Here is a 23,025-nt window from a genome sequence, read left to right as displayed (position 1 = left end):
GCAAATTGTGATATATATATATCACATTGCCCAGCCCTAATCTACATATCTGTTATTCATCTGAATCTGTGGTTCTTTATAGATGTTTGAGCTTTTATCTGTTGAGTGTATGTTAAGTCCTTTCAAAATGAACATTAAGCTTACTTGATGATTCACTCATTCTGTCCGAAAAGTATGAAAGTTCATCGGGGAGCATCTCGGTCTCATCACAATAACAGCAGAATAAAGATGAATAAACCACACAAGCAGCTGGTTACAGGAACATTAGCTTCGAGAAACTCATGTTTGTCGTGGCTCAGAAAACTGAGAAAATGAAAAACTGATGACCTTGTGTAAGGTCAGTCGAAGGGTTCCCTTTTCACCCGCCACATCTTGTCTTTTATTTTCTGCTCCACTGATCTGGTGAAATCAACCATCAGAAATGTTGTTCAGTGATCACAGCATGCATCACTCGCATTTTGATTGGCTGTTTCATGAAACTGACGTTGAGACGCTTGCAACTTGTTGCGGCTGAGTTTCACGTGAGTTGCAGGACACTTTACATTATGCAACAGAAGTGCAATGTAGTTTCATGTTGGTTTCAAGCAACTAAAAGCTAAAAACTTTTATATGTATTAAAGTTTCACTGTGTAAAGCCAGACCAAAGAAGCAAACTTCAGATGTGTCCTGGCTGTTCATTTAGGGTTAAAACTGAGTGAATTAATTTGAATTGGAGTGAACTATTGCTTTAATGCAGTGTAGATCAGGCTCCTCAGAGCAGGTCCAGAAGCTTGGCCTGTGTCCAGAGTGTGTACGGAGGTGCGGACAGAAACTTCAGCAGCCTTACGGTGTGTGTGTTGACAGCAGTTCCTCAGAGAGTTTCTGTACTTCTGCGTGTTCACAACGTGCTTTGAAGAAGACAGCTGTTCTAGACGCAAACGGGTGGGTGCGCACACATGGCAATGTGTCATCTTCATAATGATGAATTGTCTTAACGATGTATATGATGGATGTGTATGGTCAGTACTTCTAGAACACTGACCATCTGCATAAAAACACACGTTTAGACCAATTAGAGAGAGAGTGTCTGTAAATTAAAGCTGGGCAATATGACGATGCTTTATCGTTATCGTGATAAATAATGTCATGATAATCTTTTCTGAGCATATTGTGGTTATCATCAGTCCTTAAAGAACACTGACTAACTACATTTCAGTAAACAGTGAACATAATTAGGCCTGATTAATAGGATTTAATGCAAGACACTGAATAAAAATCATAGTCATTGTATTTTATGTATATTATTATTATTAATACTGTACTTTTTATATGTGGCACTACAGATTTTATTTTGTCTGCTCCAACTTATTAAATCCCAGAAAAATGAAATGTCCTGATGCACATTGTATTGTAACGTGAAAATGTCTTGAAGTATTGTGATATACTATTTTTGCCATATCGCCCACCCCTACTATAAATTACAACCTGTGTACAGTAACTGAATAAATTGTATAGTAACAAGAAAATAATTTTGCTTTTATAGCATTTTTTAATATAGTGGTTTGGCTGGAGCGTTTAGTCAGCTCTTCAAACCATGTGGAGTTGTTAAGTAATCTCTAAGAGACTTTCCTATATGGTTTCTGATCCTGTAAAATAATAATAATGATAATGCTAATATTCATGAAAATAACTTTATTTATAGTGGACTTGTCAGACCACTGGCAGCTTGAGGTGCTTTACAGACAAGTCATAAAGTCTGAAGCCAAGTCAAAATGTAAATTAAGTACAAGATATTCATTTTTCAGCATCAGAAAAGAAGCAGAAAACGGAATTTACCCGACTAAATCTGATATCAGATCTTTGAGTGATGAGTGTGTCACTCTTTCCTTTTACTCCAGTTTCCATTCTTTTCAGGAGACTCACTTTCAGTTTGTCAAAAAAATCTGCAGACACACCTCCAAAGTTCAGTCTTAGAAGTTGGTTGATCATTTTCTGAAGTAATCCAAACACATTCAGTGATGTTGAGGTCTGGACTCTGGGGTGGTCAGTCCATTGTTCAGCTTATTTGTTTGATGTGTCTGTCTCCTTATCTGAGTGATGCTTCTTGACAGCTACACATCCTTTCAGACCCATAGCACTGAGTCATCTTCTCACAGTGGAAGGATGGACAGAAACACCTGTGGATGTTGTCAGACCTGAAGCAGCTTGATTTTCTCCTCTCTTTCAAAGATGAAAGCATTAAGAGCTGTTTATCTGATGGGGCAGTTTTGTTGTCTACCAGGTCTTCCAGGTGGTTATGTCTTTTAATCATTTTTTGATATCCAGATTTGGAAACTCACATTTTCCTTTGACTGTCTCCTTCCTTATGTAATTGTATTATGTCTAATCTCAGAAATATCTCCTGGAAGATCAATAACTGGGATTTAATGTCTGTTTTGAGTGGAAATGAAGTAAATAAAGCTTGCTCTCTGACTTAAATGATGAAGTTTCACAACAGCTTCTGTTTTGTTGGTGTTCTGAGCTGCAGCTGTCATCTCCCACTGAGCTGCCGAAGCGTTAAACTCTCCTGCAGATGAAAGTAGAGAAAGAAAATGATGGTGGTCTTTATTTATTTGTATTTTTTCCGTTTTTGTTGCTCCAGTCCCGCAGCATTTCTCCTGCTAACTTCTGTGGACTCCCTTCTGTTGACGTTTTACTTGAATGTAAAAAGTGCTTGGACATGTGACTGAACTAAAACACACACAGGCCCTCCACAGAGACACTTGGGAGGTCCACCCTAATTAATGGTCAGACATTTGGTGTCCTAACCAGGATGTGACCACTACACACAGGGAGGGTGTTTGTGTAGTGTGTGTGTGTGTGTGAAGGTGGTAAAGTGAAAGGAAGAACACACACAGTCACCGCTGAGCCTTTCATGCAGTGTAAAACCTGCATTTGTTCACCACAGCTGAGTGTGAAAACATCCCCATAACGTCCGTATAAAACCCAACTGTAAACCAGAGACTCATCAAGGTGGGCCCGGACCCCCAAACATTAGGGTTTCCCCAATATGTCCCCTATATGTTTTTATATACTTATATGTGTATATATATATATATATATGTCTAGGCCGTTTCGGTGGTTTGGTCCGTGGTTTTTGTCTGCTGTAGGTAGAAAACGCGTGTGGTGTGAGGTGTTCCACTCTGGGACTGAATGAGTGTTTTCGGGTTTTGGCCGTCAGCTCCTGGCTTTCAGCTCTGTGGGTGCATTTTTGTGATTTTTCTTCGCGGCTGGAAGCTGCAGGGTGGCCGAGCCTTTCTGGGTCCAAGTCCGAGCAGAGTGAACCACCCTTTAGCGGAGCTCAAACTACAACTTTAACCCTTAGACGCACTGAGGGGCTGCTGTCGTTTCTGCTCTTTGTTCAGTTTTATATTAGACAACTGTTAGTACAAATGCCTAAGTAAATGCATACTTATCCCATACACAGTTCCTTGTACTCTCTTATGGTTCTTTAAAGGTTCTTTAGTAAAGATAATGTTTCTATGTAGAACCACTAAATGGTGCAGCTGTTACATTAGTATCAAGCTGAAAGTGTCTTCTAAATCAAATTTTCCATTCCACCTTAAATGGTGCAGCTGTTACATTACTATGAGGCTGAAAGTGGCTTCTGCATCAAATTTTCCGTTCCACCTTAAATGGTAAAGGGGCTTCAAAATCAAAAGTTCTGTTCCACCTTAAATGATGCAGCTGTTGCATTACTGTGATGCTGAAAGTGGCTTCTAAATAGAATTTTCCATTCCACCTTAAATGCTGCAGCCATTACATTACTCTGAGGCTCAAAGTAGCTTCTACATCAAATCTTCCATTCCACCCTAAATGGTGCAACTGTTACAATACTATCAAGCTGAAAGTGGCTACTACATCAAATTTTCTGTTCCAGCTGTGACGTAACTATGATGCCTTCCACCTTAAATGGTAAAGTGGCTTCAAAATCCAAATTTCTGTTCCAACTTAATTAATGCAGTTGTTAAATTACTATGAGTTTGTTAGTCGCTTCTACATTGAATTTTCCGTTCCACCTTAAATGGTGCAGCTGTTACATTGCTATGAGACTGTAACTGACCACTACATCGAATTTTCCATTCCACTTTAAATGGTGCGGTTGTTAAAATACTATGATGCTGTAACTGGCTACTACATTGAATTTTTTTTAGTTCCACCTTAAATGGGGCAGCTGTTACATTCTGGCGCCTCAGTAACAGCTGCACTATTTAAGGTGGAACGGTAAATTCCGTTCAGAAGCCAGTCTCAGCTTAATAGTTCCTCTGCTGATAGATACTGGAAAGGGGACACGTAAAAACTGTGAATGCAAAACAGGCAGCTGTATGAAGTGGGAGGTGAATTTGAAGCTTGAAAAGTGTTTACATACTGAATCAAATTCTTTATTGTTATTATTATTTTAGGAAATTGAGAAAAAATGGTTGTCTATACTATAAATACTATTTTGGCTCTTTAACAAGAGGCAGATTTTCAGGCGTTTTAATTTTTAAAAATGTGCAGAATTGAGAAGCCACTGCACGTCAGACTGAACTGTGAATTCTGTGACTCGTTACTCCTCTACTGACTCATGCACAGACCCAGGTGAGAGCAGGTGGAGCTCTGTCTCGTCTATCTGCTGTGTTTTTTGAACTCTGCTGGTCATGGTGGATTCCACTGAAAGCCACCCGCTGATAGCAGTGCATTGTGGGGAACTCCTGTGTAGGTAAATGTGTCAGTGTGGCCCTGCTGGACTATTTTAATTTGATTAGTAATGCAGTTATTTGACCCTACAGTAGTTTATGTGTAATATACAGTGTCATTGCTCTCATTACTGCTGTTAAAATGACTCACTGTAGAGTAAAATTCACAAACTGTTCCTTTTTAGTGGAACACAGTTTAGACTTTAATGATTATTGCACATCTTTCACTGCTGTTATTCTTACTCTTTTTCTTTTGCTGCATTCCTTCTCTCTCTCTCTCCATTCTCTCTCTAATCTCTATCGCTTTCTCTCTTTCTATATCTCTGTCTCTCTCCCTCTCTTCCCCATTGTCTTTCTCTCTCCTCATGTTCTCTCTTGCTTTCTCTCTTTCTCTTTCTCCATTCTCTTTATCTGCTTTTCCTTTTGTTTCACCCTTTCTCTACTCTCTCTTTCTCTCTCTCCCTCTCTCCCCCCGTACTCTGTTTCTCTTTGTCCCTCTCTCCCCATTTTCATTGTTTCTCTCCATTTTTTCTCTCTCTATCCATTCTCTCTATCTACTATAACCTTTCTTTCTTCCTCTCCCCACTTTCTTTCTTTCTTTCTTTCTTTCTTTCTTTCTTTCTTTCTTTCTCTCTCTATTTCTCTCCACTTTTTCTCTTTCCATTTTTTTCTGTTGCTTTCTCTCCATTCTCTTTCTCCATTCTCTCTAACTACTTTTTCCCTGTCTTTATCTCCCTCTCTCCCTTTTTCTTCCTTTCTCTCTCCCACCATTTCTCTCTCTGCCCCATTCTTGTTCTCTGTCCTCTCATTTTCTTTCTCAGTATCTCTCTCCCTCCCAGTTTTCTTTGTTTCTCTGTCTCTGTCTCTGTCTCTGTCTCTCTCTCCGTCTCTCTCTCTCTCTCTCTCTCTCTCTCTCTCTCTCTCTCTCTCTCTCTCTCTCTCTCTCTCTCCCCGTAATGTATTGTATGATGAATGCTTGTCCCTCTTTCATGTGGTCAGTTTTGACACAGTGCTGTATGGACGGTGGTCATTTGAGCTGGTTAAAGCTGTCTTAAAATCTGCAGCAGCTGCTTTTGTTCTATATAAAGTATGAAGGTGGGAGCAGACAGAGCTGGGCTAAACCGGCACTAAACCGGAATTAAACCGGCATTGAACTGATCTGAGCAGCACTGAGGACTGTCCTTTAAAAACACACAGTCCTATATTTAGCAGCACTGTGTGTGTGTACAGTGGAACAGATAGACACAGTGATGGAAACTAGTAATTAGCAGGTTAGCATGGTGCTAACTGCATTACTGAATCACTGTCACTCTCCTCAAAGTGTGTGGAGTTCAGTCTATCTCTAATAGACTTGATTTATATGGTTTCTGACACTATGATGCACAGTTATCTATAAACATTGAATGAAGTACAGGCTGTTTTCAGCTGTGTGATGCAGGAGAAGAGAGAAAAAGTCAGCAGTGGAGAAAAGATAAGAGAGGAGAAAAAAAGACAGAAATGGGTATAAAAAAAGAAAGAAAGTGATAGAAAAAGATGAAGAAAGAAAAGGGGAGAGGAGAGGCAGAAAGAAAAGAAGAGAAAAAGAGAGGGGAGGGGCATGTTATGGTGACTTCATTACGTTTGTTGGATCCAGTTTGATTTATCTGATTGGTTAAAGGCCTCATTTGCATATTGCAGCCTGCTGTGATATCAGACTGTAAAGGTCAGTATTGTAAATGATTAAGAATAATGTTATATTATGCAGCTCTGTGGTTTTCAGGCTGTGTTTGTATAAGAGCTGCAGTCGAGCTGTAACTGTGTATTGTTTGTTAGTCGTTTTCATGATTTAGGCCTTTTGGAGGAAGGCTGCAATATGCAAATGAGCCTAACACTAATCAGTGTTTTTTAATGTGAGCAATGTGTATCACAGTCACCACATGTAGCAAGTAGTTAGTAACTAGTTAGTAAACTGTGTTTACACTTAATAATCTGATAGCTGCAGAAAATCAGATTATGTCAGAATCTGGTTCAGTGTGTTTTTATGCTCTTGAGTAATCAGATAATGGAGAAACTCCAGGTCTACATGAGTCAGGCAGTAATCGGATTTCTACTTTGCAACCAGCCAATAAACTCACAGAAGAAGACGTGATGTAAACGTAACTTAAAACATGTTGCGGCTGAAAACATCACACCGCTTTACCTGAAAATATGAACATACATCATCTAGAAGAAGAATATTTCAATCCTTCATTTAGTCAAGCATGTGTTTGGTGAGAACTGAGAATTCACTGAGAAATCTGATTACAGAGCTAAAATCCAGCTCTCTTTATTGGATTTCTTAATTGGATTTCTAGACCCTACTCTGATCTAAGAAATCAGAGTGCTTTTTACATGACCATTTGAATAATCAGCTAACTGCAGAAATCCAATTATGATTGGATTATTAAGTGCATGTAAGCGCACTCATTGTTGGTAGGTTAGTGCGACACGACGAGTAGCGGGTAATCGCAGTACTACTATTTTGTCCATGTTGCGCAGCCTGAGACTATAATTTTTTTGCGTGTTTGTGTGTTTGCAGGTGTGCTGGGCAGTGCAGAGTGTTCGTGCGGGCGGAATCACTTCACCTGTGCGGTCAGTGCGTTTGGAGAGTGCACCTGTATACCAGCACAGTGGCAGTGTGACGGAGATAACGACTGTGGAGACCACAGCGACGAGGATGGCTGCAGTGAGTAAAATACACACTTGCTGTTTGAATAAAGTATTAGATTCAGCTTTAAAGAAGGAACAGTAAAAGGCTAGTTAATAGCAAAGGACAAAATACATATTACAGTGTCCACTCACTATCCGCTTTTATCAGCTCCACTTAGCATATAGGAGCACTTTGTAGTTCTGACCACTAATGGATGGGGTCGATGTGGAGCAAATAAACAAGGTAGGTGTTTCTGATAAAGCTGGCCAGTGAGTGTAAATACGATGTAGGTGTTTCCAATAAAAAGGCCAGTGAGTGTATACACAATTTAGGTGTTTTTGATAAAATGGCCAGTGAGTGTAGCTACAAGATAGGTAGTCGGGGCAGTCGTGGGCTGGAGGTTAGGGAACCAGCCTTGTGACCGGAAGGTCGCCGGTTCGATCCCCTCAGCTGACAGTACGTGACTGAAGTGCCCTTGAGCAAGGCACCTAACCCCCAACTGCTCCCCGGGCGCCGTGGATAGGGCTGCTCACCGCTCCAGGCAAGTGTGCTCACTGCCCCCTTGTGTGTGTTCACTAGTGTGTATGTGGTGTTTCACTGCACGGATGGGTTAAATGTGGAGGTCTAATTCTGATGTGTTCAGACACAGTTGGCTAAAGGTTCATTTCATAATTTCATTCATTCATTCTGATAAAATGGCCCAATGACCAGAGTATTGTTTGCATGTATGGTTATGTGTATATATGTATAGGATGTATATTGATAGTTCCTGTTGTCACTGAAATCTCTGTATAAGAGGGAAATGGTAGTGTGATCTGATTTGGTGTGCGTAGGCCATCAGCCGCTGTGATCACACACTGACCTTTCAGTCTGCAGCTGTAATGACCTCACCAATGGTCAGATGGGATCTACACAGTGATTATAACACACACTCGCGCCGACCTCACAGCAGTAAATTAGTGACCGACACAACAGAATTCAATTTGGACAGTAGAGCTAATGGAGAGAGAGAGAGAGAGAGAGAGTCTGTGTGTGTGTGTGTGTGTGTGTGTGTGTGTGTGTGTGTGTGTGTCACATTGCTTGGAACAAAATCACTTTACTTTTACATCTTCCTTTTTTCTCTCTCTCCTCTCTCTCCCCTCTCTCTTTCTCTCCATTTGCTTGCTTTCTCTCTGTTCTCTCTCTTTTTCTCCTCCTCTTTCTCTCTTTTCCTTCTCTTTCTCAATCTCTCTCCTCCACTTTTCTCTCTATGGCTCTCCTCCTTTTCCCCTTTCCCCCACCCTCCCCTCTCTCTCTCTATCTCTATCCTCTCCTTTTTCTCTCTCTCCTTACTCCCCCCCTCTGCTTTTTCTCTTTCTCTCTCCATTCGCTCTCTTTTTATTTCTCCTCTCTCTCAATATGTCTCTGTTCTTTCCTCTCCTCTTTCTCTCTCTTTTCATTCTCTTTCTACATCTATCTCTCCTCCACTTTCTCTCCATCTCTCTCCTCTTTTTCACTCTCCTTTCTTTCTCTCTCTATCCTTTCTCTCTTTCTTTCTCCCCCTCTCTGCTTTTTCTTTCTTTTTCCTCTCTTTCTCAATGTTCTCTCTCTCCTCTTTCTTCCCCTTTTTTCTGCCTTTTCTATCTCTTTCTCCATCTCTCTCTCCTCCACTTTTTGTCCCTCTCCATCTCTCTCCTCTTTTTACTCTTTCTCTCTTTTTTCTCTCAATTTTCTCTCTCTCTCCTCTTTTTTCCCGTTTTCTCCTGTCTCCATCTCTCTCTCCTCCACTTTTTGTCTCTCTCCATCTCTCTTCTCTTTTTCTCTCTCACTCTATTCTCTCTCTCGCTCTTCTTTCTCTTTCTCCATCTCTCTCCTCTTCTCCCTCTCTCCTTTCTCTTCTCTCTTCTTTCTCTCCTCTCTCTCTCTCTCTCTCTCTCTCTTTACTCACACTAATCATTATTGATTATGTCAGTCAGATTAGTGGTCTTAGCTCGTCTGTATTGATCACTAAAAGGGGCTCTCAGACACCCACCCGGTCGTGCTCTGTTACTTAGTTAGCCCCGTTTCGTGGCCACGCGTTGTTATTTATGGTCTAGAGATTTTTCTTTTTTTATGGATAGAATTGGAGATAGCATGTCTGTATGTGATTGGTTAAAGGATGGAGTCATGTGACCTGCAGCTCCATTAGCCATAATTAAATTAAATTAGATCAGCGCTCGTAAAACAGCCCGTCACACTTTTATGGCTTTTAATAACACGCCTAGAACACAGCTGAAGAGTATAATGGCTCGTGTAATTTTTCTGACTGAATCCACATTTATTAGATCAGATTGTTGGCTTGATGTGTTTTTTCAGTGGAACATAAACACATTTAATTTCCAGTCAAGAACAAGTTACTCATTTTCAGACGATTACATTTAAGATAATCCACTTGCATAAAAAAGGAGGAAGTCAAATGAAAATAAGAGAGTTTCCAACGCTGGAGTTCAAAAACTGATTAAAAGCTACAAAAATAAAATAGGCCTCCTGGCAACCACCTGGAAGACCTGGTAGACACCAAAACTGCTCCCATCAGATAAACAGCATTTAAAGCTTTCATCTTTAAGAGAGAGGAGAAAATCAAGCAGCTTCAGATCCGCAACAATCTGCTCTATCACTCAGCTGCGGGGTCTTGTGGCCCATCGCTTCATTTAAGCCAGAAAAACACTGAAAGTCGCTGATACTGACAGCCTGAATGACAGTGATATTTACTGAACTGATGCTCAGAGATGCAGTGCGAGTGAACATGACACACGTGTGAGACAAACGACTCAAGAAGTTTGGACATGAAACAACATTCAGCTCCGTTTTTGAGCCAGAGAAGCTGCTGTGTGCTGATGTGTAAACACCACAGGTTTATCTGTATACTGTTCATCTCCGTTTTTAACTGTTTTGCACAATAAAGATATTTTACATTTACCTAAGTTTTAAAATAGTTCTTATTACTTATTATATAATAGTATATACTAAATATATACAGTAAATAAATGAATCATCTAATAAATTGTATGAATATCAGGTTGGAGTTAGTATCAGTATCAGTACTCAGTTTTGTGCAGTGAGGGTTCAACATGCAGTGAGGGTTCAGAAGTCTGACAGCACATTTTTCATTTAAATCTGAAAAAAATTTTGAATTTTAAAAAATTTACAACAAAAAAAAGTTATGGTGATTAACATGAAGGAGAAATATTGAAGATTCTGCTGGGTCACTATTCAAATTTTAGCAAATTTGTGACACCACGTGCAGGTCTTTATACAAAAATGAAAGTGAAGCTCGTGTTCAGACAACTCTCAGGGCGATTAGATCTGCTGATCAGACTTTTGAGCGCAGGCTGTCAGTAAAGCACTAAAATCCTGAAATTCATGTTAAAATTTCAAAGATTGTGAAGATTTTTATGCAGATTGTACAGTTTGCAATGGAAAGATTAGAGTAGAATTTTCCATTCCACCTTAAATGGTGCAGCAGTGCAGGCGCCAGAATATAACTGATGCTTCATTTGAAAAGTAACTACACCCTAAGACTTTTTTTCATTAATAGCTGAAATGCATTGTTTTGTAATAATAATAAACACCAGCCTTGCCTGAAATGTGAACATGTCTTATCAAACTGTAAAAATATCATTTTTATTGTGGTCAGTTCTGCCTCTGCAGTGCCCCCTCTGGTTCAACTCTGTTATAGGCACGGATGACCTGTCTTCACACCAAAGCACAATCACACGTCACATTATGCAAATCAGTCAACCAATGTTACCACCCTGTGATGACGCCCTACTCATACCCAGAGCCATGTAGAGAGATGGCTCTGCTCGTGCCGCACTCATAAATATGAAACCATACAAGCATTTTGAATGTTTTTCCTTACATATCGTCTCATCACATTTAACGCGTTATTTAGTGTTCTAGTTATTACTGGTAATTCTTAGTTATTATATTTGTAGATATTGTGGTTTTTAGACTTTTAGACTTAACTGGCCTTATATTGCTAACAGTCAATGTATGATTAGGTAACCTGACAGACCGATTAAGTGAGGATCCTTGCAAGTCTCCATGTAGCAGCTGATATGTGCCACGAACAGCTTGCAGACCGTAATGATTTAGGGCCACTGCAGGAAACACTAGATGACCGGTGAGGCAGTGTACGACCCCAACCTGTCACATCTGTGAACAACCTGTTTGGTACGATACAGTCTCCTTGTTAAACTGTTATACTTCTGTGCTTGGAATCATGCTGGTGAGGCTCAAGATGCACTGCCTGATCAGAAACTCCTTCCCCCGTTGAAGTTGGGGATGGTAGTGGAGAAAAATCTTTAACCTCGTAAGATCTTGAAGTTGCAAAAGGGCTGTTTGATTCTGTCGCTCTCCATATTTTCTGGTAGCTAATGTTAGCTATAACAACACAGCAGCCCAGCCCGTCTGGTCTCCCTCCTAGCCTCACCTCCAAAGCTGAACATCACTACAGGGCCCCTCCCGGCATGCCCCTCCCATTTTTGAGCATTTTTCAAAGTTGAGCCAGGGGTGGAGTTAGCTGAAAATAGTGGGGTGTAATTACTCTTTAACAGGTGGAATGGAAAATTAGAGTACTACATTTTCACTAGCGCTCTCAGACGTCTGGACATCACTATGTTTTCTGCTTTTTTCCTGACACTGAAAGATGAAATTCACACTTAATGGCTGTTTTGACTGGAAATTAAATGAATGAAGGATAAACTCTGACTAAAACTGTGTATATGTAATCATTATTTACTGTATACAGTCATTATCTCGTGTGTATATACACATGCGACTGCACTGTTTTAGTTGTTTTTAAAAACCCAGCTTCACTTAACTATTTTTATTCACTCACATGCTCTTAAAGGGTGGTTCTTCAAGGGTTCTTTAGTAAAGAATATCATGCACAATGGTTTGCATGCTTGCATGCTTAAAGGTTCTCTGCATTGTGAAATGGTTCTTCAGATTGATGGAGAATGTGTGTGAAGAACCATTCCACCATGCAGAGAACCATTTAAGCATGTAAACTCATGGTTCTTGAAGGACCCACTCCCTTTCCTAAAGAACCCTCTTTTTTAAGAGTGCAGGAAGTTTAGGATGGTTTTATTAATGCAGCATGTTTCCCAGAAGGCCCTGCTCTGTGGTCAGAGGCAGGGCTGTGTGTAATGCTCAGATCTGATTCGAGTGGTGAATCTGGAACTCAGAGTCGTCTATTAACAGCGTGTGTGGTTGGACAACAGTTTTTTCCCCCTGAATGGAGCTCCAGAGTTCCCGGAAGAGTTCCTCCACAGTCTGTTCCACCGCTGTGAGAACCGTGATTATATATGCAGCTGAGGTTGAGTAAGTTTGAAGAGAACGCGATCTGTAACTTAGCCAGACTTCAGCTAGATCAGCTGCCACCTTCAGTTAAACCGGCTACTGCGCTCGCTAGTGTTCTTACAAACTATGTGCTAGCCAACCATCTCAGAATGTTTTACCTCTTTCCTTTAAAGTTCCCATATCAAAGTCAGTGTCTAATCTATTTATATAGTGCTTTTTACAACAGGCACTGTCACAAAACAACTTTACAGAAAAAAATCCAGTCCACACCAGATAGCAAACAATAACAAAAGAGCATGGATCATGGAAACTGAATTTTACTGAATCCATTATCATGGAAACTGAATTTTCATCACTGAGTGTGTTTACATGCTCTTAATAATCCAATAATTGCAGAAAATCAGATTTTGTCAGTAATCTGATCAACACGTTTACATGCACTTGAGTAATCAGATACTGGGGAAACTCCGGGTCTACATGAGTCAGGCAGTGATCAGATTTCTGCTTTACAACCGACCAATAAACTTCCAGAAGAACATGTGACGTAACTCAAATGTCAAATGTAACTCAAATGAGTCTTTTTTTTTATAAACTTCATGCCACTTTACCTGAAAATATGAACGTACATTATCTAGAAGATGAAAAATATTTAAATCCTTCTTTCCGTCAAGCATGTAGGTTTCAGTGTCACTCCAAAAGAGTTTTTCTGCCATCTGGCGGCAACGCTGCTCGCTTATTTCCGGGCCCGCTGTCTGTTTTCACACATGCGCAGACTGAGAAATCCGAAAGAAATCAGAGTAAGAGTTTACATGCACTGAGAAATCTGATTACTGAGCTAAAATCCAGCTTCTTTATCAGATTTCTTAATTGGATTTCTAGACCTTACTCTGATCTAAGAAATCGGAGTGTGTTGTTTATATGACTATTTGAATAATCAGATAACTACAGAAATCTGATTATGATCAAATTATTGAGTGCATGTAAACACACGCACTGTTTTGAAATGAGTTTGCTTTAGTATCAGTCCATATATGGAAACTGAACAGCAAAAACTGCCTCTTTTAAAATCACTGTTTCTGTGATGTCACAAAACCGACACATTTACATACATTCCACCATTGAGCCCACAGCAGTTTATCTCTGGCCACTCACGCCTTGCACTGAAGCTACAAGGAATGTTTCAGTTTGGAATGAGGCAGAATACAGGGCAGTCAATATCACCCCTCTCTCTCTCTCTCTCTCTCTCTCTCTCTCTTTCTCTTTCTTTCTCTCTCTCTCTCTCTCTCTCTCTCTCTCTATCTCTCTCTCTCTCTCTCTCTCTCGCTATCTCTCTCTCTCTCTCGCACAAACACACACACACTCTCTTTCTCTTTCGCACAAACACACACACTCTCTCTCTCTCTTTGCTGTTCTGAAAGGTGTGTGTTTAATTAGTGATAAGATAGTGAAGTTATAAATCAAACATGAATCACAGCATATTATAATGTTTAGAGGCTGAAAGGAGGAATAACAGGGGAGTGAACAGAGTGGATGGAGGTGTTCACACTGAGAGAACTACAAATAAAGATACTTCAGCATCAGGAAAACAGCAGAACACATATTTAATAAAAAAAATCACAAAATCCTCACCAATTAAATCTGATATCAGCTGTCTGAGTGTCAGTGTGTCACTTTATTCCAGCTTCCATTCTTTTCAGGAGACTCGCTTTCAGTTTCTCAAAGAAATCTGCAGACACACCTCCCAAGTTCAGTCTTAGAAGCTGGTTGATCATTTTCTGAAGCAATCAAACACATTCAGTGATGTTGAGGTCTGGACTCTTGTGGTGTTGTGGTCAGTCCATTGTTCAGCTTCTTTGTTTGATGTGTCTGTCTCCTTTTCTCAGTGAGGCTTCTTCTTGACAGCTACACATCATTTCAGACCCATAGCGCTGAGTCGTCTTCTCACAGTGGAAGGATGGACAGAAACACCTGTGGATGTTTTCAGATCTGAAGCAGCTTGATTTTCTCCTCTCTCTCAAAGATGAAAGCTTTAAGTGCTGTTTATCTGATGGGACAGTTTTGGTGTCTACCAGGTCTTCCAGGTGGTTGTTAGGAGCCCCATTTTCTCTGTAGCTTTTAATCAGTTTTTGAACTCCAGTTTTGGAAACTCACTTCTTTTCCTTTGACTTTCTCTTTTTGTATGCAAGTAGATTTTCTTAAATACACTATAAAAACGATGGTTCTTCAAGAGTTGCCTAGTAAAGAGTGATTCTGTATAGAAAAGAACAATTTGCATGCTTAAATGGTTCTTCAGATTGATGTGTTTTGTATGGTTCTGTATAGCACCAAAAAGAGTTCTTCTTTTGTTACAAGCTTGACATCGTAACTGTAGAAGAAAGCTTTTTGATGCTATATAGAATCTTTTTCAAAAAGGTTCTGTATAGAACCATCTACAGCACATTCTCCATCAATCTGAAGAACCCTTTTGTGATGCAAAGAAGTGTACATGGTCCTATATAGAACCAATTTTACTAAAGAACCCTTGAATAACCATCTTTAAGTGTGAAGCTTGACATTGTAACAATAGAAGAAGCCTTTATGGTGCTACATAGGACCCTTTCAAAAAGGTTTTAAACAGAACCATGTACAACACATTCTACATCAATGTGAAGAAACTTTTCAGCATGCAAATGCTTCTTCGAGTGTTCGTGGTTCCATATAGAACCATTGTCTTTACTAAAGAACCCCTGAAGAACCAGCTTTCTTAAGAGTGAATAATCTCCTCAGAAATATCTCCTGTAAGATGTATAGTTTGCGCCTAGCAGCAGTTTTTGGTAACTCCGGTTTCTGAGGTCAGTGTTTCGGTGGTCAGCTCACGGTGGCGTCCTGCTGAGTTAAAAGACTCTGAGTGTTTGTATATGTATTACAGAGAGTGAGTATCTCAACAGTGTCTGCAGGTGGAACCATCCTGCTGCTTCTGTTCGGTCCAAAATCACCCGCTGTTTGCCCATAATCCCCTGCTACCTTAGGGGCTGACCATTAGGAGCTCGGCCTGCGACCAGCAGGAAGCCGGAGAGGCGCTTAAAGATGGAGATAAAGAGAGAGAGATTATCACTCCCTCTCCACCTACTGCGTTCTGCCTCTATTGCTTTCTCTCTCTCTCTCTCTCTCTCTCTCTCTGCATTCTCACTGCTCTTAGAAAAGCAGGAATTCGTCTTTTCATCTCTCCTTCCCTTCGTCCGCTGCTTTCGTTCCTCGCCGTTTCCCGCAGGCCTCATTTGCATAATCCCCAGCAGCCAGAAAACACTTGTCTGGCAGCAGCCCGGCGTGACCTTGCCCCTCCCACTGCCGAAATATTTACCCCTTGTGTGGAGAGTGGAGGTGATGCGGGGTTCTGAATAACAGAAAAACATGTTTAACCCTTTAATTCTTGCATTACAGGGCTGAATTTCAACACAACCTCTAATTGCTGTCATCTGTAATCACACTGTAGGACGGTCTGTTTTGGAAATGTTTTTAGAGACCTTCAGAGGGGCCTCACGGTCTCTATTAATGAATAAAAACATTTTTTTTATTTAAAAAACAATTATTTTTTATTTACTAGAATTATCATGTTTCTTTTATTTAAACTCTGTAAGTATTGTAGTAATGATCTAATTTCATTGTTACATTTTGGTTGGAAAAAGTCAGGATTTTTCTCTCTATGGTATGTAGGTAGATACAGCTGAGCTGCTCTCTCATTGGTTAGTACTTCAGGAGCTGGACTGAAGGCCTTACATGTTAGGTCAGGGGTCAGCAACATGCAGCTCTTTTACTGCCCTGTTGTGGCTCCACAGCAGAATTAGATGTTTAGGTAAAAATAAAATAATCCTCCTTTGAAGTAAAATAAAGCTCTGTTGAATATTCAACACACCTTTAACAATAAATGGTCTTAAACTCTGGAGTTAATGTAGAACTGCTAATTCATCCTAATTCATTGACCCTGAAGTTGAGCGCAGACTTCTGGTCACCATAGCAAGGCAGACAACAATCTTGCCTAGCTTGTAACTAATGAAAAGGCAAAGAGAAAGATTTGAGATGAACATCGATAATTTAGAGATGAACTGACTTATTCGCATTTATAATCACTCCAGCTGATTTTCTGCTACATTTAATCTGTAATGAGAAACTGTCGAACACTAAAAAGTCGCGAAGCTTGATTTTTCCCATTCCACCTTAAATTGTGAAGCAGTTACATTCTGGCACCTCAGGCACCATTTAAGGTGGAACGGGACAATTCGATCAAGAAGCCGGTGAATGAGAAGCTGACTTCAGCCTCGTAAAAACTCAAACATTGAGAGACATTTTACAAGAAACTGTTCTACTTTTGAGGAAAAGTTTCCTGCCAGCGATGCAAGAGAAGCAGCTATGGCTGAGCTAAAGCTTCAAGCAGAGCAAAATAAGTCTCTGTTTTAGTTTATATTTTATTTTTAGCCTATACTAGTACATCAGCACATACTGAGATATATTTACAGCTAAGATGGTAAAATGTACATAAAATGTTGTGGCTCCCAAGGTGGTTTAATATTTGTTGAAAGGACAAAATGGCTCTTCTTAACATTTGGTTTGCCGACCCCTGCGCTAGGTTAACTATGAGCATAATTAGGAAATGGCGGGAATCAACGAATCACGCATTGATTTACATTGGGTGGAACACTTTAGTCCTTCTGGAGGTTCTGATACGCCGCTGACTGTAAATACAAGCTGTACACTACTAAAATAAGATGGTTCTTCAAGGGTTCTTTATTTTTCATTTTCCAGCCTGTCAGTCGTATATCATTTAATACTTTCACAAGAGCAGTCTCAGTGCTGTATTATCATATGTTCATTCTTATACGACAAAACGTTTTTAAAAATTCATGAAATAGCCACAGTATACAGCAATGGGCGACCAAACATTCTCCTCATTCAGCCATCCATGGTTGACTGGCAAAGATATCAAACTGTAAAGCAACTACATTTCTTGCCGGAATACCTGTTAATGTCGATTATTATTAATAATAAAAAAATATTTTCAAATTGTGTATTTTATCATATTTTAGGCTGCCATTTTATAAAAGCAAAGGTTTGTTCCAATGATTTTATCACAGGGAAGGGGGTTTTACTCCGCTTTGCGTCGTGCCTAATAACACCCTTCCCTGTGATAAAATCGCAGTATCGCACAGCCTCTCATGGCTTACTGTTTCAGTATAAGTTTTAATGGTACTGCTTGCTGCTTTACTTTTACTTTCAAAAACGTTTATATTGCGTGAGTGTTTTGTTTGTTGAATTCAGGTGGGCTCTCTGTGATCTGTGGACATGTTTGATGCCTGAAAAAGTTGTCCAGCTTTATCTGAAGTCTTGACAAGCTTAGATGATCCCATAACAAATACGTCTGAGCGTTTAGTGGCTTTAGTCCGATGTGAACTTTTAGCATTGCACGTTTCGTTTTGGAAGAATGAGGTCATGTTTTCCTGTGATAGAGCCAGTGTTGTGAATATTTAAATGTTGCATCAGAGGGTGTGTGTGTGTGTGTGTGTGTGTGTGTGCGTGTGTGTGTGTGTATGTGTGTATCTTAGACTGTCTAAATCTGTGTCGCCGTTGTTCCCCCATGTGACACACACTTAGGAGCGTCTCCATTGTTGCGGAGCTCTTATCTCTGCTGCTAGATTTCTGACTACTTTGGAAACTTTTTTAGTCAGAAGTTTCTCTGAGGGTTCTGCAGCTGCTGTGCTTTTGTGAGATGCAGATAAGAAAGTCTTGTCATGTCTGCGAGTCTAGAATGCCTGATGCGGGCTTTGAAGACAAGCCGGCTTTGTGTTTGATTACCTCATAGAGCCGAGTAGATGAGGGGAGTCCGACCAGCAGAGTTTAACTGAAGCCTTTATCCTCACCTGCCTGATCTGCCTTACAGCTGAAGCGAAAGTCAGTTGCCCATGAAATTAAAAGCGCTATTAACGAACATCAAATAAACAAATGTTACTCACCGCTGCCCTCTAAGGGCGTCATTAACAAACATCAAATAAACAAACATTACTCAACGTTGCCCTCTAAAGGCGTCATTAACAAACATCAAATAAACAAACATCACTCGCCGCTGCCCTCTGAAGGCGTTGTTAACAAACATCAAATAAACAAACGTCACTCGCCGCCGCCCTCTAAAGGCGGCAATAACTCACATCAAATAAACGTCTCTCGCTGTCATTATCACACATTAAATAAACAAACATCACTCATCACCTCCCTCTAAAGGCGTCACTAACTCACATCAAATAAACATCTCTGAAGGCGTCATTATCAAACATTAAATAAACAAACATCACTCGCTGCCGCCCTCTAAAGGCGTCAATACCTCACATCAAATAAACGTCTCTCGCCGCCGCCCTCTAAAGGCGTCAATACCTCACATCAAATAAACATCTCTCACCGCTGCCCTCTAAAGGCGTCATTATCAAACATTAAATAAACAAACGTCACTCACCGCCGCCCTCTAAAGGCGTCAATAACACACATCAAATAAACGTCTCTCGCTGCTGACCTCTAAAGGCGTCATTATCAAACATTAAATAAACAAACGTCACTCACCGCCGCCCTCTAAAGGCGTCAGTAACTCACATCAAATAAACGTCTCTCGCCGCCGCCCTCTAAAGGTGTCAATAACACACATCAAATAAACGTCTCTCACTGCTGACCTCTAAAGGCGTCATTATCAAACATTAAATAAACAAACGTCATTCACTGCCGCCCTCTAAAGGCGTCAATAACACACATCCAATAAACGTCTCTCGTCGCCGCCCTCTAAAGGCGTCAATAACACACATCCAATAAACGTCTCTCGTCGCCGCCCTCTAAAAGGCGTCAATAACACGCATCCAATAAACGTCTCTCGTCGCCGCCCTCTAAAGGCGTCAATAACACACATCAAATAAACGTCGCTCACCGCCGCCCTCTAAAGGCGTCAATACCTCACATCAAATAAACGTCTCTCGTCGCCGCCCTCTAAAGACGTCAATAACTCACATCAAATAAACGTTGCTCACCGCCGCCCTCTAAAGGTGTCAATAACAAACATCAAATAAATAAACGTCGCTCACCGCCGCCCTCTAAAGGCGTCAATACCTCACATCAAATAAACATCTCTCACCGCTGCCCTCTAAAGGCGTCATTATCAAACATTAAATAAACAAACGTCACTCACCGCCGCCCTCTAATGGTGTTATTGCATCTGTTATAAGTTTCACATTTAATGTTTTCTGCTTTCTTTTCTTGTTTTTATATGAACCTTGCACTGAGGAGTGCAAAATCTTTTCAGAATCTTTTCAGCATCATCTTCATTCTAGCCTCCACAGATTGCGGTTCATGAGCAAAGAAGCATGAACTGATCTGTCTTTGAGTGACAGCCATTCAAGTGTCTCTTTTAAACTCTCGGCACTCCGGGTTAGTTGTCATGGCAACGCACAAATGTTTTTGTGTTCTTCTTTTCATCTACGACGTGAAGATGCATGTTTCTATTTGGAGGAACGTGGATGGAGAACCTTCAGTGAATGTTGAAGCTGTTTTTAAACCTCAGCTTTTTAAATGGCATTAATTAACATCATCCTCCAGTGATTTCATGCAATTCATGCACTGCTGAGTGTGTGGAAGATGCAGAGTGTGTTTCCTGCCAAAAAAAAGGGGAAGAAAAGGAAATTTAGGCTTAAGCTGACATGTTATTGACTTCACCATGACCTCTTTTCAATTTTGTTGGAAATCCCTTTTTATGCTGTCTGTGGTCAGATTGTGAAATGTGTTTGATATCGATCGAACTAAATCTCTGCAAAGCTGTTCTCTCTTCAACCTTTCGATAGGAGAATGAGGGAGAGATTGAAAAAGAGAATGAGAGTGAGAGGGATAGAGAGAGAGTGAGAGGGATTGAGAGAGAGAGAGAACCGAAAGCGTTTTTCTTTAGCAGCCCAGGTGGACTAGAAGGGCAGATTTGACAGCTGTGTAAGCCGCCTCTCTCTCTCTTTCTCTCTCTCTCTCTCTCTCTCTCTCGATGGCTTGAAAGTATGCATCTAATGGCAGCCTGCCAGGCTGAACAGAGAGAAATGTTTGATGTGAAGATGGGCGTGCAGGTAGAGAGAGAGGGAGAAAAGAGTGAGAGAGCGAGCCCTGTTGAAGCTGAAGTTGAATGAGGGCTAATTACAGTATCAGAGAGAGTGAGAGAGATAGGGAGTGAGCAGAGAGAGACAGAGACCTTCCGGGACTGATAAAAACCTGCAATTCGGTAAAGAGACCAACAAAACATCAGAGTGAATTTTGTTGGGTTCAGGCTGGGATTTGTGGAGTTTCTGCCGGTTTGAGTGGAATTTTCTCCGGCTGCAGTCAGTTTACATGGATTTTATCAGACTGATAAAGTCTTGTCAGAGCACTCTCTGTCCGGTTACAGTTGGGTTTGGAGTTTACAGTTGGGTTTGGAGTTTTCTTGGGCTACAGTCGGATTCGGGTGGAATTTTATGAGTGTTACAGCTGGTTCAGAGTTTGTCGGACTACTGTGTTGTTTTGGGTGGGATTTTTGTTGGATTAGTGTTGGGTGGAATTTTGTTGGGTTAGAGTTGTTTGGGTGGAATGTTGTTGGGTTGAGTTGGTTTGGGTGGAATTTTGTTGGGCTAGAGTTGGTTTGGGTGGAATTTTGTTGGGTTGAGTTGGGTTTGTGTGGAATTTTGTTGGGTTAGAGTTGGTTTGGGTGGAATGTTGTTGGGTTGAGCTGTTTTGGGTGGAATGTTGGGTTGAGTTGGTTTGGGTGGAATTTTGTTGGGTTAGAGTTGGTTTTGGAGGAATTTTGTTGGGTTAGAGTTGGTTTGGGTGGAATTTTGTTGGGTTGGAGTTGGGTTTGGGTGGAATTTTGTTGGGTTGGAGTTGGGTTTGGGTGGAATTTTGTTGGATTAGTTGTTTTAAAGGAATGATGTTGGGTTGAGTTGGTTTGAATGGGATTTTGTTGGGTTAGAGTTGGTTTGGGTGGAATTTTGTTGGATTAGAGTTGGGTTTAGGTGGGATTTTGTTGGTTTAGAGTTGGGTTTGGGTGGAATTTTGTTGGGTTAGAGCTGGGTTTGGGTGGAATTTTGTTGGGTTAGAGTTAGGTTTATGTGGAATTTTGTTGGGTTGAGCTGTTTTGGATGGAATTTCGTTGGATTAGTTGTTTTGATGGAATGATGTTGGGTTGAGTTGTTTTGGATGGGATTTTGTTGGGTTAGAGTTGGTTTGGGTGGAATTTTTTTGGGTTAGAGTTGGGTTTAGGTGGGATTTTGTTGGGTTAGAGTTGGTTTGGGTGGAATTTAGTTGGATTGGAGTTTGGGTCGAATTTTGTTGGGTTGGAGTTGGTTTGGGTGGAATTTTGTTGGGTTGGAGTTGGTTTGGGTGGAATTTTGTTGGGTTGGAGGTAGGTTTGGGTGGAATTTTGTGGGGCTAGAGTTGGTTTGGGTGGAATTTTGTTGGGCTATGGTCTGGTTTGGCAAGATTTTTGTCAGGATCCGGTTGGGTTAAACCGTTTATTGTTGGACTACAGTTGGATTCTAACAGAATTTTGTTGGGTTACAGTCAGTTTTGATGAAATTTTGTTGACTACACTTGGGTTAAGATATAATTATATGGGGGTGCAATTGGTTTGGAGCGAATTTTATCCGACTACAGCAGCAAAAGAGCATTTCCAAATTGTGCTCATTGTGAAATCTGTAAATTGCACATTACATCACTTCCTATGGCTATTCACCAGTGATGAACTGGAGGAAAATGTGGTAACAACTGCAGGAAGCACCATTTCTGCCACAGACGCCTGTGTGTGTGTGTGTGTGTGGCACAGTGGTGTTGAATGTGGGTCAGTGTGTTTCCTCTTGTCTCAGTCTGCTGTGTGTGTGTGTGTGTGTCTCATCATTAATTCAGTCGGGTCCACGCACTCGGACTCTGTTCTGCATTTTTCATTCCCTCAGAGTGGACGGTCAATATTTCATACAGAGCCTGAGCTGACCAAATCAAACCAAGGAGAAGAAAAACCTTTACTCATCTGTTCCTCTGCTCAGATCGTCTTGTGTTAGTAATTACAGCTTCACCTTGAGCACACCTGTGTGTGTGTGTGTGTGTGTGTGTTGGGCAGTAAGACAGTATATCATTATTGTGTGAATTTTTCTGTACTGAGCCTTAAACGCTGGATGTAATGTGCCAGCCTGCCAGTTAGTTGTGGTCGTGATGTCACAGCATGTGGGTGTTTGGTTGCTTTACGCCCTAACAGTGACTAAGGCCAGCACTTTTTCACCGCTGAACATCTGCATGGATAATAAAAAACTGACCATTTATGTAGACCAA

At 40.8% G+C, this 23,025-nt stretch overlaps 1 protein-coding gene across 2 annotated transcripts in view; it reads left to right on the top strand.

The window, feature by feature from the left end:
• Nucleotides 1-23,025, top strand: part of lrp4 (low density lipoprotein receptor-related protein 4) — a 159,304-nt gene that overhangs the window by 70,209 nt on the left and 66,070 nt on the right. For both annotated transcript variants that reach the window (XM_036586299.1, XM_036586298.1), the window contains exon 2: nt 7,255-7,401. In XM_036586299.1, the coding sequence (XP_036442192.1) occupies nt 7,255-7,401 (147 nt within the window). The remainder of the gene's footprint in view (nt 1-7,254; nt 7,402-23,025) is intronic.

The sequence above is a fragment of the Colossoma macropomum genome, unplaced genomic scaffold (assembly GCF_904425465.1).
Source record: "Colossoma macropomum unplaced genomic scaffold, Colossoma_macropomum, whole genome shotgun sequence".
In the NCBI taxonomy this organism is placed as follows: Eukaryota; Metazoa; Chordata; class Actinopteri; order Characiformes; family Serrasalmidae; genus Colossoma; species Colossoma macropomum.
The sequence above is the reverse complement of the archived record's forward strand: the minus strand, read 5'-3'. Positions and strand labels throughout refer to the sequence as shown.